The sequence below is a fragment of the Lutra lutra genome, chromosome 4, assembly GCF_902655055.1.
Source record: "Lutra lutra chromosome 4, mLutLut1.2, whole genome shotgun sequence".
Taxonomy (NCBI): Eukaryota; Metazoa; Chordata; class Mammalia; order Carnivora; family Mustelidae; genus Lutra; species Lutra lutra.
This window is the reverse complement of record NC_062281.1, coordinates 118,247,962-118,265,821: the sequence shown is the minus strand read 5'-3', so window position 1 is coordinate 118,265,821 and position 17,860 is coordinate 118,247,962. Positions and strand designations below refer to the sequence as shown.

The 17,860-nt window shown below is 37.4% G+C and overlaps 1 protein-coding gene across 1 annotated transcript in view; it reads right to left on the bottom strand.

The window, feature by feature from the left end:
- The window catches only part of DIPK1A (divergent protein kinase domain 1A), a 125,040-nt gene that overhangs the window by 24,189 nt on the left and 82,991 nt on the right, over nt 1–17,860 (bottom strand). Inside the window, exon 2 of the mRNA XM_047725373.1 lies at nt 11,470–11,604. Coding sequence (XP_047581329.1) covers nt 11,470–11,604 — 135 coding nt within the window. The remainder of the gene's footprint in view (nt 1–11,469; nt 11,605–17,860) is intronic.

Below are 17,860 nucleotides of genomic sequence, written 5' to 3'. Positions count from 1 at the left end.
GGTGATTCATCATTATTACCAGACAGAACCTCAAAACAAACTCTCAATTATATGGGAACATGCCAGAAATATCACTACTAAGCAATGTTGTCCTGAACATTGTATAGAAGAAAAATTTCTCTCCCTTCCCCCAATCTATTTTTCTTTTTTAAAGAACACAGCAAACTACACAGTCAAATGGTGCAAAATTTCTTTATAAGGTTAGTCACCAAATAGGACTTGCTGAAATAGAGTGAATTAGTGATTTCTATAATCAGAGAAAATATACAATGAATTATACAATGTATTATAATTAGCTTGGTGGATAAAAGAAAAAAGCAAACTGGAAAAGATAGATCCTTCCAAGCACATCTAATTAGGGTTAGTTGGTGGCTGCCCTCAGTTTCAGAGAAAGCTGCCCTTAAACAAAGAAGAGCAGAACACTGTTCTCAGTGCTTACAACTTCCACAAGTTAACCTTGGCTTCCCAGGATACACACTCCCCCACCATATTTCCTTCTCCAAATTTCAAAAGCCTACTTTTTAAAAGGCTATTATGCATTTCACTGGAATCAAGCTCTAAATAATGGATGTGACTATGGAAAGTATAATACTCTTATTAAAACCTGAACATAAGAAACTTAAATTCAAATTATAAATCAATGTATGATGTATAGAATTAATTCCAGTTTTGGCTCCTCGCTTCCTGGAAGCTTAAATAAATCAAGCTTTATGCCCATTAACCTTACAACAATGCCTTTTAATAAAAATTATCTGTTGGTTAGAGAAAACATCTCAGGTAAATAATACTAATGTCCTATAGTGATTTCCAATGTTGAAATTATGAGAAATATACTTGATTACTAAATTAGGCCAATTCACACATAGCACATAATTTATATGAAATATATATTTGATTTGATCAACATTCTAAATTTGTTTTTTAAAACTTACTATAAAAAGACAAAAGAGGAAGATATGCTTATTTACGGGCAGCCAAATGGCCCAGCAACCAAGGCTGTGGTTCAGTGGCTACTACTGCATGGTCCTGGGAATTCTCAGATATAATGTTGGTCAGCAAATTGATCTTTGGGATGAAAGCACTAAAGCAAGCATGGTTTGTAATTAAAAGGAGAAAGATGCTCCTCGAGAGCCTATCCAAATCCTTTCTATTTTCTACAGAAATTTCCTACAGAAATTCTATGTTCTCTATAAAGCCTCTCTCTACTATTCTACCCACAGTGATCTCTGTGATCACCTAAGCCTTCTCTTTTTACATTTTCATAGTACAACTATTTCTGGTATAAATGAAGAAACCATTTTAATCTGATCGATGGTCTTTGGATGTATCAATTTAGCTATGCTTCAGTCCTCAGTTAACAAAGCAAACAATAATCTAGGTGTTGCTGTGAAGGTTTTTGTAGATTCAATTGAAGTGCATAATCAATTGACCTTTTCTTTAAACATTTTATTTATTTACTTGACAGAGAGTGAGAGAGAGAGAGAGAGAACACAAGCAGGGGGAGCGACAGGCAGAGGGAGAGGGAGAAGCAAGCTCCTCGCTGAGCAGGGAGTCTGATGCGGGACTGGTTCCCAGAATCCTGAGATCATGACCTGAGTCAAAGGCAGATGCTTAACCAACTGCACCACCCAGGTACCCCCATGATCAACTGACTTTAATGAGAGATGATCCTAGATAATCTGGGTGGGCCTGATTCAATTAGTTGAAGGGATTTAAAAGAATTACTGAGGCTCCCATGATGAAGAAATGCTGTCTGTGGACAGCAGCTACAGCCCATGCCCAAGAGGTCTGGCCTGTCCTTGACAGCGTTCCTTATGGATTTTGGCCTCATCTAGCCAGCCCCCGTAACTGGGTAAGCCAACTCCTTGCAGTAAATCACTTTTTTAAAAATTTCGATATAACTGACATATAACATTATCTTAGTCTAAGGTGTACAACAATTTTTTTTGGTGGGCAGCAAAGCAAGGTTTATTGAGCGATAGCAAAGTGATAGTACAAAGCTCCCAAGGAGGAGGGAAGCTGAAGGGGTTGCCCTACAATACAGTATTGTTAACTGTAGTCACCTTGCTATATGTTATATCTTCATGACTTACTTATTTTATAACTGGAAGTTTGTTCCTCTGGACACTCTTTACCCACTTTGTCTCCCCTGCTGTCTGATGCCTCTGGCAAACACCGATCTGTTTTCTGTATCTATGAGCTTGTTCTCCTGTTGTTGTTGTCGTTTTACTTTTTAGATTGCACATATAAGTGAGATCGCACAATATTTGTTTTTTTGTCTGACTTATTTGACTGAGCATAATGCCTTCAAGGTCCATCCATGTTGTTAACAAATACCAGTAAATAAAAACTTAAATAATAAATCTCTTAACATATATTTCTTATGGTCTCTGCTTCTTGGCTTGAACCTTGACTAATACAACTTAACTGACTGTAAAATGTTCTGTGTATGTCTTATCTTCTCAGGTCAGACTCAAAGGCATATACTTGGCAAAATTATAATAATGATGATTCAATGATCATTTATTTTGTGTCAAGCATAGTGTTAAGGCTTTCAGTGGACGAATTCATTTTATCCTCACAACTAACAGGTGAGACAGACAGTATTATTTTTTTTTCTTTTTTTTTTTTTTTTTAAGATTTTATCTATTTACTTGACAGAGAGATCACAAGCAGGCAGAGAGGCAGCAGAGAGAGAGGAGGAAGCAGGCTCCCCGCTGAGCAGAGAGCCCGATGCGGGGCTCGATCCCAGGACTCCGAGATCATGACCCGAGCCGAAGGCAGCGGCTTAACCCACTGAGCCACCCAGGTGCCCCTAGACAGACAGTATTATTAACCCCCATTTCACACAGACTAAGACCGAGTTATCCAGCTAGGGAATGGAAAGCTAGGGCTCAAGCATGAAGTTCCATTATTCCAGTGCTTCTGCTCTTACCCACCACAATAGCTATGACCTCGCCTGCAAATGGAGAGAGATGGGGAAAGACAGAGGTATACAGACAAGAAAGCTATGTAGGACAAGACAGACCAGGATTCTTAAACATAAGTGAACTGCTTATCACACTCTGTTGATCACCTATGACATCTAACTCCTACACAGTGATTTAGCTTGGAGGCAATGCTCGGAATGGGACAGTCATAGCAATTTTCTAGGGAAATTTCTGAATTACAATGTTATAGTTACAGCGACATCAACATTAAGGTACTTGCCCTGGGCCAAATAGAATCAAGTCAAAGACCTGAGAACCTTCTTTAAGGTTCTAATAGATAATAATAGATATGTCAGGGTATCATTCAGTGAGAGAAAGCCATCGTAACTGGTTCAATTCTCCTTTATCTCCATAAAATCCGTGATGTAGGTGGGGCAAGCAGGGATAGTTTTCCTACATGTACAGTGGACTTAACAGAAGTCAATGAAATGAAGTCACTTACTCAAACTCAAGAAGTACATCATAAGAAAGGGTAAGTCTCGTGCTTTGACTCCAGCCTAGTAATTTTTCCAATAGACTAACATGATATGGTTGAGCTGCTTATTATCAAGAATTTCTCCTTACTTGATGAATTGTACCTTCAATATCTAAGATCTTAAAATATACATGATATGACTAAAGTAATGAAACAGATTTTTATAAAATTCATGAAACCAGCCATATTTTTTTTAATTTCAGTTTTTTTTTTTAAAGATTTTATTTATTTATTTGACAGACAGAGATCACAAGTAGGCAGAGAGGCAGGCAGAGAGAGAGAGCGAGAGAGGGAAGCAGGCTCCCTGCTGAGCAGAGAGCCCGATGTGGGGCTCGATCCCAGGACCCTGAGATCATGACCTGAGCTGAAGGCAGAGGCTTTAACCCACTGAGCCACCCAGGCGCCCCCTAACCATATTTTCTAACCTCACTCCCCTCTTTGGGCATGTACTCACTGTCCTTTCTCCTTAAATGCTTTTTGTCCAGATATTCATACAATTGCTTCCTTCCCATCAGGTTCAAATTCAAAATGCCATCTTCTCAGGGAAGGCATTCCCAGCCACTGTGGTTAAGGTAGCATGCCCTAGCCATTTTCTACAAAATATTGCTATTATTACATCCTTTGTTATTATGCTTCTTAGTCCCTGAAGTCATTTGTTTATTTGTTTTTGTTTTTATTATACATATTCCACTACAAGAATTTAAGCTCCTGGGGCGCCTGGGTGGCTCAGTGGGTTAAAGCCTCTGCCTTTGGCTCAGGTCATGGTCCCGGGGTCCTGGGATCAAGCCCCGCACAGAGCTCTCTGCTCAGCAGGGAGCCTGCTTCCCCCTCTCTCTCTGTCTGTCTCTCTGCCTACTTGTGATCTCTATCAAATAAATAAAATCTTAAAAAAAAAAAAATGTAAGCTCCTTAAGACATGGACTCTGCATATCTTGCTTACCATTATATCACCAGCATCTAGAATAATAACTGACATGTTGAAGTGTAGTAGGTGTTCAAAAAATACTTGTTGACTGATACTTCTTCTAAAATTCTTCTAAAATATCTCTTACATAATAGCTATGTGATAGTAGTTATCTTAAAAATAAGTATTAAATGATTAAAAATAGGAAAAAAAGAACTAAAAAAAGTTAAAAGTCAAACTGCCAACTTACAAAGGAAAGGAAAGAACCCACATTGTTAAACTTCAGCAAGAAATATTTGTAGGGCCTCTGTGGGATCTTCTGTATTTCTTTACAAGCTTCCTTAGTTCATGAAGATGAAATTGAGGATTCTAATGTAAATCTGTTCAGTTTATACACAGTATACTAAAAATCCTTTGGCAAGCACGTTTTTGCTAAATGTGGTTTTGAGATAATGCAGTTTTATATTTTTATATCCAAATTGAAAATCAGCCATCTTATTATATGCTCTGGTTCAGTTCAGTCCACTTAAATAGGAGAACAGTCTATGCAGTAATACAGACGGAGAAAGAAAATCAGTTTAGAGTCTACATTTCATAACAGGAATTACCAGGACCAAAAAAAGTATGTGTGGATATTGCCAACATTTGTGAAAAGGCCAGACAATTACTTAGACAGACACTGTAAAACTAAAACATAGAACCAAATTTTAAAAGTATTACATTTCACACCAGTAAGGGCTGATTTGCACTTTATTATTTTTTTCAGATTTTATTTATTTATTTGACAGAGAAATAGAAATCAGAAGTAGGCAGAGAGGCAGGAAGAGAGAGAGAGGGGGAAGCAGACTCTGAACAGAGAACTTGATGAGGGGCTTGATCCCAGGACCCCGAGATCATGACCTGAGCCAAAGGCAGAGGCTTAACCCACTGAATCACCCAGGTACCGCTGATTTAGACTTTAAAAGGAGTTACAGTTTGTGTAATATAAAACTTACATGAATATATATAGCTTTGGTTTTTCCTTTAAACATCCCCCTTTTTTATAATTGGCATGAATGTTTTCCTATTCTTTTACTTTCAATCCATCTGCATCTTTATATTTTAAATGTGTCTCTTGTAACTACAATACAGTTTTTAAAAAAATTTTAGTACAGGGGCGCCTGGGTGGCTCAGTGTGTTAAGGTCTCTGCCTTCGGCTCAGGTCGTGATCCCAGGGTCCTGGGATCGAGTCCCACATCGGGCTCTCTGCCCGGCAGGGAGCCTGCTTCCTCCTCTCTATCTCTGCCTGCCTCTCTGCCTACTTGTGATCTCTGTCAAATAAATAAATAAAATATTTTTTAAAATAATAAAAAATAAAAATAAAAAATTTTAGTACAATCTGACAATCTTTGCCTTTTAACTGAACCATTTGGTCCACTTACATTTAAGGTAATTAAAAACAGATTTGGGTAGAAATATACTACAGCCAATGCCATGGTAAGTCAGCCATATCTTGTCTAGAACTGGGGTATTTTTTCCCTCAGCTGTTGGGCATGTAAGTAGTCAACAGCAGTCAGCTGAACTTTTCTTTGGGACTTGTCCTCAGTCCTAGAATACAGCTTTACCCAAAGTCATGTCTCCTTAAGAGAGGGTGGAAGAGGGTAGAAAACTGTATCCAATGACTGGTCAGTGACAGGTATAAATGCCTGGACATTTCCAAGGCTACCTCCAGTTCCAAAGTCCCAGTAGAATCAACTGAGGTCTTTGTTACCACTGTACTGCAGTTTAACTTCTCTGGTTTATCCTGTTTCCTCACTTCCCCACAGATCTTAATCTTAATTAATAATTAATGTTAAAGCCCATCCCAATAAATATCCTGCAGGCAAATCTCAGTCTCTGAGTATGTTTCCCAGGGAATTCAATTTGTGACACATATTGTCTTGTTATGTATTTTTATTTCTACTGCTTATATGTTCCTTTTTCTTTACTTTCTTGCCTTCTTTAGGACTCAGTATTCTTTTATTATTCCATTTTTCCTTATTAGTTTGGAGATGATACAATCTTTATCTATTCCAGAAGCTATCCTAGAAATAACAATAGGCATATTTCAGTCAACAAAGTCTAAAGTCAATTGAGGGACATTTTATTAATTAATTGATATGAATAGACTAATTGATATTAACTGGTTGATATTTTTACCTTACTCAACTATATGATAAGAATCTTAAAACATTTTGGGGGGCGCCTGGGTGGTTCAGTGAGTTAAGCCTCTGCCTTCGGCTCAGGTCATGATCTCAGGGTCCTGGGATCAAGTCCCGTATCGGGCTCTCTGCTCAGCAGGGAGCTGCTTCTCTCTCTCTCTCTCCCTGCCTCTCTGCCTACTGGTGATCTCTCTGTCAAATAAATGAAATCTAAAAAAAAAAAATCTTAAACATTTTTTTTTCTTTTCTCTCTCTTTTTTTTTTTTTAATTAAAAAGTGTTTATGCTTTTGACCTCAATTATTCTGAATTTCAGTTCACCAGTAAGTTAATAGTTGTTACGCACTGTGCTTCCTTCTGAATCTTCATTAGGGCTGCCGGCCATGATACTGAGTTGCTATTTCCAGAACTTAAGTGTCTCTTCAGCGGGGGTTACCCTTCACCTGGAAAAGAGTCGGCCGTTGCGCGGTCCCGCCCCGCGGGGACGGGCTCCGGATCCGGCCGTGGTAGGTGGGAAGCAGCAGACGAACCTAGACGCGGAGCCAATCCCGCCACAGCCCTTAATTACACGCACCTAAAATGGCCGCCCACCACCCAGGAGCGGGGCGGAAACAAGCCCCTCTCCTTTTCTCTCTTTTTTTAAGATTTTATTTATTTATTTGACAGCCAGAGATCACCAGTAGGCAGAGAGGCAATCACAGAGAGAGGGGGAAGCATGCTCCCCAGTGAGCAGAGAGCCCGATGCGGGGCTCAATCCCAGGACCCCGGGATCATGACCTGAGCTGAAGGCAGAGGCTTTAACCCACTGAGCCACCCAGGCACCCCAAGAATCTTAAACATTTTAACGCCTTTTATCATTCTCCCAATTTCTATATAACTGTTATTGTGTGTACCTCATATAAATGGAACTATACGATACTTGTCATTTAGTGTCTGGCTTATATCATTTAGCACTGTGTTTTTGAGGTTCATTCATATTGTAGAATGCATCAGAATTTCATTTTTTTAAAGGCTGAGTAATATTACATATATTTTGTTTATGCATTCATCTGTTAATGGATGTTAGAGTTGTTTCCAACATTTGGCTGTTGTGAATAATGCTACTATGAACATTGGTATGCAAGTATTTGCTTGAGTCCCTGCTTTCAAGTCTTCTGGGTATATACTTAGAAGCACAGTTGCTGGATCCCTATTTAACTTTTTAAGGAACTACCATATTGTAAATTCCTGATTCTTCTTAATACGTTTCAATTCTCTGTTGAAATTACCCATTGTTTTATTTAATTTCTTTACCTTTGTTCCTATTTACTTGAACCCAAACACAGTTATTTTATTTTATTTTATTTTATTTTTTTAAACACAGTTATTTTAAAATCCTTTTAGGATGACTCCAATATCTGGATCATCTGTGGATCTGATTCTACTGTCCATGTTTATCTCTTGGTTTTTGATCATGTCACCTTGTCTTTTGCCATGTCCTCTGGTTTTTCATACAGTGCCTCCAGAGAGCGTTTCCCTTTCTGTGAGTAGACAGATAGAATGGTAGCTGATCACCAACCAGGGACTGTGCTGAATGGAGGCTGGGCTGCAGCTCTGGTAAAGCTTAAGCTATTTTTGGCTGATCTCCATTCCAAGAGCATAGCCCTCTAGGGTTTTTAATAGAGAGCCTGGGAATTCACTGGGGTGTCCCCCCATTGGCAGGTTCATAACTCTAGGCTGTATCTTGTGTGACTGCCAAAATGTCTGCTCTGCTTTTCAAAGGCTTTCCGATGAGATGTTTAGCCTCCATTCTGCAAAACGCTAGGATTTGGCAAATATCCCAACAGGATAACTGGCTGTATGCTTTAGGCTCTCTTACTTTTCTACAAAAGCTTGCTAATTTCTTGTCCCCAGCAGCAGCTCTCTCCCAGTATACAGTCCTGTTTCTTAGACCTCTGCACAATGCCCAGTATCAGCAACAACCCTAAGGAAAAAAGAGGCTCCAAAAGTCAGCTCCCTTTAGTTCACCTTTACTGTGGGGTTCTGCTCTTTAGGGTATCAACTGACAGCATGGTGTACCAAGGTCCTACTCTTGGTAGGACCTGAACTAGATTTTGATCTTCCTAGCCCCATAAAACTCTATTTTAGATCATATACCCCAGGCAAACAAAGTCACCAAATCTAGGCTCACCTTTCTCAAACCTTATCCTCTCCCAGATCCTGACCAAGTAATTCCTCACAAGGTATCTTGTCAGCTCTTTGAAGCTTTAATGTATACTTTAGAAATATTTTTTCTGCTTGCTTTCTAGTTCTAAACACAAAATTCCTATTAAATGTTAGTACTATCTTACTGATCTTTATATTACCAGTTTTGGTTAAGTTTTAAGAACATAAATCCCAAATGCAGAGAAACTACAATTTTTTTAAAGCCAGCCTCCGGGGAAAGATATGTTTTAGGCTCAGAAAATGTTTTAATTATTTTCAAATTTTAGTCAGATAACCATTAAATTATGTTAGAATTATTATTATATTAGAATTATTAAATTATGCTAGAATTCTTCCATTTCTTATAAAGTGAAATTAAAGGAAAAATCATGAAAAACATTTCAATAATAAATATTAAAAATAATAAGTAAAACAAAAAATACTTCACAAGTATAACTCATTTGTAACAGAATATTCACCATCATATGCCTTATAATTTGAATATTATTATATTAATACACAATAAAAGCATACCTATTTCATTTTATTTTAATCTCTTATTACAGTATTTCTAACATCACCAGATGATGTTAATAGGTCTTCCTGGGAGTTGTGGTGGGATGTTTTTTCCTAATCAAATGTATTTGCTTTTTCTGGAGATGCACAGTACATATTAATATATTAAGTATCTTGGGAAGTCCTCAGGAAAGTCACCTATTTATCTTTGTTTAACCTGCTGTTTTCAAATATATGTGACGGCAGAAAGCTTTTATCCATGGGATACTTTTTAATGTGTCCCAAGAAACCTAGTTTGAGAAAAATGCCCTCGAAAAAGAGAAAATAGACATTTCAAGTAGTTTTGGTTATTTTAGGTTATTATTATTATTATTATTATTTTAAAAGATGTTATTTATTTATTTGACAGAGAGAGATCACAAGTAGGCAGAGAGGCAGACAGAGAGAGAGGGGGAAGCAGGCTCCCGGCTGAGCAGAGAGCCTGATGTGGGGCTCAATCCCAGGACCCTGGGATCATGACCTGAGCCGAAGGCAGAGGCTTTGACCCACCGAGCCACCCAAAACACCCCTATTTTATGTTATTATAATTGATTATATAACTCCTGCTTCTTTCTTCTTCATTGAAGGTAAGCAGATGAGTTTTGTGGGGTTTTTTTCCTAGTTTATTAAACTATAATTTTGTTAGTCTTTTCTGACACAGGGTAGCAGAAAGAGTCTGAGCTTTATATAGAAGCAGAATTAGGACCAAGTTCTGGCTCCATTATCAACAAGAAAACTCTCTGTCTTAGTCATATATACATATTTATATATTTAATTAAAGCATAGTTGACATACAATGTTACATTAATTTTAGGTGTACATATTTCTTTATTTGTAAAATGGGCTTGGGGGACTTTCATAGTATTATTTCAAGTGTTTCTGACCAGTATGCAGTACACTGCCTCTGGCCCAGAGGTTTTTATCTTAAAATCCTTCCAGGATCTGGGGGTGCCCGGGTGGCTCAGTCAGTTAAGTGTCCGCCTTCAGCTCAGGTCATAATCTTGCAGTCCTGGGATCGAGTACTGCATCAGCCTCCCTGCTCAGTGGGGAGCCAGCTTCTCCCTCGGCCTGCTGCTTCTCCCCATCCTTGCTCTCTCTCTCAAATAAACAAATCTTAAAAAAAAAATTATTTAATGATCTGGGATGGCCAATTGAAATGGACATATAAGACTGACGCCTTTGAACTTGATTTGGGACTCATCTTTACTAATTCATTTCCCTGCTTATTAGACCAGTAATTCCTCCCTTGCCTACTTATGAGGCTGTAATACTCCTGGGGAATAATTTTTTATCTTAATTGAGAATGCCTAGAGTTAAACTGATTTTCATTTCCTTAGAACTTTGGAAAGCTTCAGGTCTCCCTGTCTTATGTTCCTATAACACTTGCTATTGTAATCATTATCCTACCTTACTGTATTCATTTTCTTCCTTGCTGGGCTCTAAGTTCCTATGGTCCTGACAGCCTGTTCCCAGTTATATGCTATACATACCTAGCACCAATGGCCTAGGTGAAGAGTAACTACTTAATAACTATAGGATCTTTAATAAATTATAATAATTGGGATCCCAACAATCATCATTATCAAAAATACATTTCTCAGATGCAATGGTTTAATATTATCTATATCAGAAAATATTAGAAGAAAACAAGGAGCTAAATTTACAGATCCTCAAATGTATAACAAATAATCACTTAGAAATCTTAGACTGATAGAGCAATTTTCCTGAGATGTGTCCAATCATTAGGACAGAAAATAAATACTAAATATATACTATGTTTTTCAGATACATTTTTGATATTTGAGAATGACTCCATTTATTCAAAAGATGTGTTCCAGTAAGATTGCCTGTAAATAATAGTTTCATACTCTAAACATTTAAAAACTCATCTGATGTGAGTAAACTAAATTATTATATATATATTTTTTTAAATTCCTGTCTGTAGTGAGTATGCTCTCACACATATCTAGTATTATATATTTAGATTTCTGAAATGTAGGTTTTTCAAGATGTGGAACACTCCTACTAACTTGGCCACATCAAAAAGCTACAAAGTTCAACACAACTCTAAGGTCGAATTAACTTTTACTTTTTGAAAACAATTATTACTAAGTATATAAGAAGTAAATATAAGATATTATTAATATGGTTTTTCTACATACTAGGAAATCAAGAATACTTACTATTATTTTCTTACAGTCCTTCCCTCTGCATAGTTCTGTATAGGTAGAGTACTGCACATATATAATCCAGCTTCCAACAAAAACCGCCAACCAGGAAAAGAAAAGATATTTCATCCGCACATATGAAAAGCGAGCCTGTGAGCAAAAGAGCAAATAACAATCATTCATTCAGCACCAAGTCAGCATTCACTGTCCTAGAACATGATTCCCCCCTCTCCCCTTCTTGCAAGAACTCAATATATATTCTAGGCTTTCACACACCAATTCTCCTAGAACAAAGTGTACTTTCACAGAGTCCAAACAGCACTGGTTTCAGAAAAGAAGCTCCTTGGTCCTGCCAAGGAAAAAGGGAACAGAATACTCTTTAAAATGTATAACCTTTCAAATACCACCAGCATCAAAAGCTAGTTAGGAAGCACGAGCACGTGCACCATGCTACCCCGGGCACTTTGTGAGACCAGGTAAAGAGAGACATGATTCCTACGTACTACGAGCTTACAGGAGACGATTTCCAGTAAGAATCTTCAAGTTCTTCATGGATAATCAGCATAAAAATAATTTTGTTTTAAAGAAACAAGAACGGAGAATTTGGCTATTTGTTTAATGTTTCATAGGGAAGCCAACTGCTCATTCCTCTTTCTCGGTCTATGCACCAAGGCTTTCTGTTCCTTCCATTCAACCAAATGCTTCACTAATAGGTACTCTGGAAGCTTGAGGAGAATGTTGTTACAGCTATTAAAGGAAAAATGACTGGAAAAGAAGGGATACGATATATAAAGAATAAACTTCTCTTTGCACATCAGCTTGGAAAGCTACACAATGGAATCCTCTTTGCATTGTTTTGCTCCCAGTTCTCTGCTATCTAATTGCAACTTGGGCCATTTACTTACTGCCTTTTCTCCGCCCGTCAACAACATATCAAACAGTTTAATCTTCAAAAGTGTCAGTTGGTCAAGATAATTGGACATTTATTTTTTGAGTCTGGGATCTCCAAGGGTCTGGTTTTATAAATGGTAAATTTGGAGGCTATGGAGATAAATTAACAGAATAAATTATAGATATGTAAACAAACAATGAAAAGCTACTTTTGCTTTTAAAATCACGAGCCAGTTTCTCACACTGGGTAACAGTAGGATACTGTGAGCACTGCGAGCATGCAAAGAAAGCAGAGAGAGATGAAAGGGACCTAAGTGCACCTGCAGAGGACAATGAGTGCAAAGGAAAATACTGAATTCTGTTGGCCCTCTTTGCGATTTAGATATCTGTCTTTGTGAGATTAACAGATGGTGAATTCCAGTACCAAAAAGCTTGAGTACAACGAATTCACAGTGAAGTGACAGGTCTTCGAGCTTTAGTATTAAAATATAAAAAATGCCTTTAATGCAAACTCTTTTTGTATAGCTCTAGACAAATCCAGTAAAAGAAAATTCGTACAGAATTCTGAATTAAATCACATAAGTGACAATGGGGTGCACACTGAAGGGTTTGTTTGACATTTAAGACATTTAAGATCACTTGACCCTACTAAAGGGGTCTAGTCATCAGACAAAAATTGATATGTACCAGTATTATGAAGCTTAAATATGATTAGATGACATAATGCCTATAAAACATAAGCACATTGTAAGGCACATGGAAAAGACCCAACAAACCTTAGCTGAATCCGTTTGCAAGGCACTGAACAAAAAGCCAAGAACGCTGTCACTGCGATTTGGCCACCACCTTCTTCTTGGACTTGCAAAAAGAAAACTGAATCTGAATCTGATTAAGTCTTTAGCTCCAACTACCAGTTTACAGGAAATACAGGAGATGGGGAAATACAAGTGATACCTCAGTAAGTGACACTATTGGGATAAAATCAGCAAACTCCAGGCTATGGAAAACATTGCGATACAAACAACCCAGTTTTCCAACAACATAAATGATATGGGAGAAAAGAAGGAGAAGATGGAGAAAACTGAAAACTAAAAAATATTTAATAAATATATCAAATAATCACAATCTGTGGATCTTTTTTGAGTTCTGATTCCAATGAAAAACTTAAAAAAAGAGTTATTTATGAAACAACTGAAAATTTGAAGACAGGATACCTGATGTCACTAAGAAATTGTTTTAATTTTTCAGGCATGATAATGTAATTTTTTAAAGAAAAGAGCCCTGATATTTTAGAGACAGACATTGAAATATTTATAAAGTGATATATTTGTAATTTGCTTCAAAACAGAGAAGGGAAAAATAGGTGGGGTATGTTTGAAGCAAGATTGGCCATGAGTTGACAATTTTCAAGCTGGGTGATGGGTGCATGCCTTCTTTTGTGTATGTTTTTCTCTATTGATGTAAAATTTTTTATATTATACAATAAGGCATACTTTGACACCAAGACACCTCCTTCCCATACATTCATTCAGCCGCTGTTTATTGGTTGCTCTATCATTGTTATTGCCTTTTGCTAGGCATTTTACGACCATCTCCAGTTACTGGGGCGCTTGGGTGGTTCAGTCAGTTAAGTGACCAATTCTTGATTTCCACTCAGGGTCTTGAGATCAAACACTGTGTGGGGCTCTGCACTGGGCATGGAGCCTGCTTAAGTTTCTTTCTCTCCCTCTTCCTCTGCCCCTCCCGCCAGTCCCCCACCCCCACCAATGCTCACGCTTGAGCGGTCTCTCTCTAAAATAAAACAAAACAAAGAAATCTCCAGTGGCAAGAACAAATTATATATCTACCGTACAATGGTCCAATAGTTCAGAGGGTCACCTGAAGGACCACAGCATAGCATGATTTTACTTTTGGAAGTCCAAACTAACATAAACATAGGAATTTTTTTGAAACAGGGTTTTGTTTTTGTTTTTAAGATTTCATTTATTTATTTATTTGAGAGAGAGAGAGAGAGAGAGAGAGAGAGAGAAAGAGCTTGCGACCATGCACGGGGGCGAGGAGCTGAGCGGGAGGGAGAGGAAGAGGGAAAGAATCCCAAGCAGACTCCATGCTGAGCCAGGAGCGGGATGTGGGGATTGATGTGAGGCTTGATCTCCATAGTGACCGGAGCTGAAACCAAGAGTTGGAGGCTTAACTGACTGAGCCACCCAGGTGCCCCTTGAGGCAGGGCTTTAAAACAAGATTAGTTCAATTCATTTTAAAAAGAATCAGGGAAGACATACTATTTCCTTTTTCCTCTTGCTGCCTTGCTTTACAGCAGGTATATGTCACAGAGAACAGGAAAACAACACAGACCTAGTGAGTAGGGTTTTCCTCAGCAACCAGGTTGGTCCTATCTTACCTTCTTCTCGACACTACCTCAAGGAGTCTCGTGACATTAACTGCCCTCTATCAATAATTTTCCTTCAGGTTTTTGTATACATGTTTAGTAAAGCTACTGTAAAATGCTTTCAAATGCATATGAAGCTTAACACATGTAGGCAGCTAAGGCTTTTGTATATTTTTCTCTCCTACATATTCAATTTAATAAAATTTGAAATCATTTTGCTTCTCTCTCTCTCTCAGATAGCTATATTTTTACATTTTCTCTGGCATATGTTTATACTGAAAAACACCCTGTGAACTGGCTTGCCTCCTGAGTGCTTGTCATGATACCAAATGCCAAAAATTTTGGAGAGGAAGTTAGATTAATAGCGTTACCAGCAGGGCACTGGGCATCACCTGTTGTAGACATAATGACAAAAGGGGTGAGGTATTTTTATTCCAGCACTCCATGGAAAATCACTACGATTTGGGGGTAACACAAAATCGTTACAAGGACCTTCATGCGTCCTCTAATATCTGCAGATCCTGCTGCTTCACATTTTAGAATAATGATTGAAGAAAAACAGCCACAAATGACATCTCTGGCTATTAACTAATTTTATTTCCCTGTGTGGTAATCACTAAAATGCTTCCAGTGGTCTGTTCTGTACCAATTACCTAGACAACCCAGTCTTTGATTAAGAAATGAACTTACTGCTTCTGATCTTTTTATTTATGCTGAACTATCCAAAATATTGCCTAGCCGCTTTTCTGTTCTGATTTTGTGCCCAGCTACTAATGGTACACTGCTTTATTTCAAATTTTACTCCTGAAAAACTGATAAGAATTTTAGTAAATATACTATGGCAGTGATTCTCAACTGGAATTACTTTTGGCCCTTGGGAGACACCTGGCAATGTCTGGTGACATTGTTTCATGACAGGGGAGTGCTACGTTATCTTGGTGGGTAGAAGCCAAAGATGTCGTTAATATCTGACTAATGCACAGGAGAGCCTCCCACAACAAGGAGTTATCTGAACCCAAATGTCAGTAGTGGTAAGGCTGAAAAATTTTGCATTATGGTTACATTATAAAATGAAACCAAAAATGGAAAGAATCAAAATTGTATTACATTCTCATTTTACATTCAATTAGTCCTTAGGGCACCAACTACTACTAATTAGAAAAATTTAACATCTGCCTGGAAATAACAGTTAGAAACAGTTCTTTATGACTAGAGTAAATGATTAGTAGTATATTAGAGAAAAATCATGAGAGATGGAAAATCTACAAATAATGAAACAAACTTTCTCTACCAATTCCACTCTAAAGAATGGTGATGATTTTTCTTTTCTATATTGTTTGATCTCACTGCGATAACTTTTTATTTCAAAAGAAATCTGAACACCTTTGATCTTACTTAAATAATTTTACATTAAGTTTTTAAAACAGGTATAAAGAGGCAACGCATAAAAATTAAAGGCTACTTCCATTGCTTATCTTTTTCATACTCAACATATTCTGTAAACATATAAAGCACATAGTCCCATTTAATTTACTGCTATTCCCTACACAGATGTTCTTAATTTTGAGAGGTAGGGAAAAAATATCATATTTTTACTTTTACCCACAAATATTTTAGTTACAATATTCAGTGGACTTGAACATCAGAAAACATAACAAGTTAAAAAGGTTATGACTTGCACAAACTCAAATATAATCATTTTATCATTCATCATGCTAAAGAAAAAGTTGAGATGTGCGTTTGTCTTTTTATTCAAGTTTTTCAATTACCAGTTACTCTGAAATAATCTTCAAAATTTTTTTCCCTTATTGTTATATTGACAACATTGTAGCTAGCTAACTTCTACTGCATATTTAGGACTAATCTAGCTGAGAAAACTAGAGTAAAAATTATGGATAAATTTCCCCAGATATAACTCTTACCCTTTTCTTTAAATACATTCTATTTAAAGTGATAGTACTTTTGAAAATAGTGCTAGCTATAATAAACAGAAATATGAAGAAACCATTTAATAGGGTAAATATTTACTGTATACCACAACACATGCAGATAAACTTTATCTGGAACAGATCCTCTACCTTTATTAAAAGAGTATCTCACTATTAGCTGGAGAGCTATTGGGAAGCCATTAAGAAGAATGGATAAAGAAGGGGCGCCTGGGTGGCTCAGTGGGTTAAGCTTCTGCCTTCAGCTCAGGTCATGATCTCAGGGTCCTAGGATTGAGCCCCGCATCAGGCTCTCTGTTCGGCGGGGAGCCTTCTTTCCCCTCTCTCTCTGCCTGCCTCTCTGCCTACTTGTGATCTCTCTATCAAATAAATTTTAAAAAAATGGATAAAGAAGATATGGTCCATATATACAATGGAATATTACGCCTCCATCAGAAAAGATGAATACCAACTTTTGTAGCAACATGGACAGGACTGGAAAAGATTATGCTGAGTGAAATAAGTCAAGCAGAGAGAGTCAATTATCACATGGTTTCACTTACTTGTGGAGCATAAGGAATAACACGGAGGGCACTGGGAGATGGAGAGGAGAAGTGAGTTGGGGGAAATCGGAGGGGGAGACAAACCATGAAAGACTGTGGACTCAGAAACAAACTGAGGGTTTGGGGAAGTCGTGGGGGGATGGGTGAGCCCGGTGGTGGGTATTAAGGAGGGCATGTATTGCCTGGAGCACTGGGTGTGGTGCATAAACAATGAATTTTGAAACACTGAAAAGAAATAAAATAAAATGGAAAAAAAAAAGAAAAAAAAAGTCTAAATGTACCAAATGTAAACTATCTAGTGTTAACTTTCACAAACATCAAAAGGCGGCTATGATATTGAAAGAAACATTACAAAAAAAAAAAAAAAAAAAACTTTTATGTCAATCCAAACAAGGAAAACTCTGGGTTTTTATAAGTTAAAAATACTGAAAAGAAAGGCTCTAAAAATGTCTATACTCCCCAGCTTGTCTTGAGCATGAAAATGCTTATTTTTATGACAAAACTTTTAGAGAATTCCTTGTGAAACAACAATATTAGTCTACTGGTCAGAGGTTTGGTTTTTTTGTTTCTTTGTTTTAGCATTTGTCATCTTTCTAAGAGGTGAATTTTCACATTCACAGGAAGAATCCTAGTTGTTC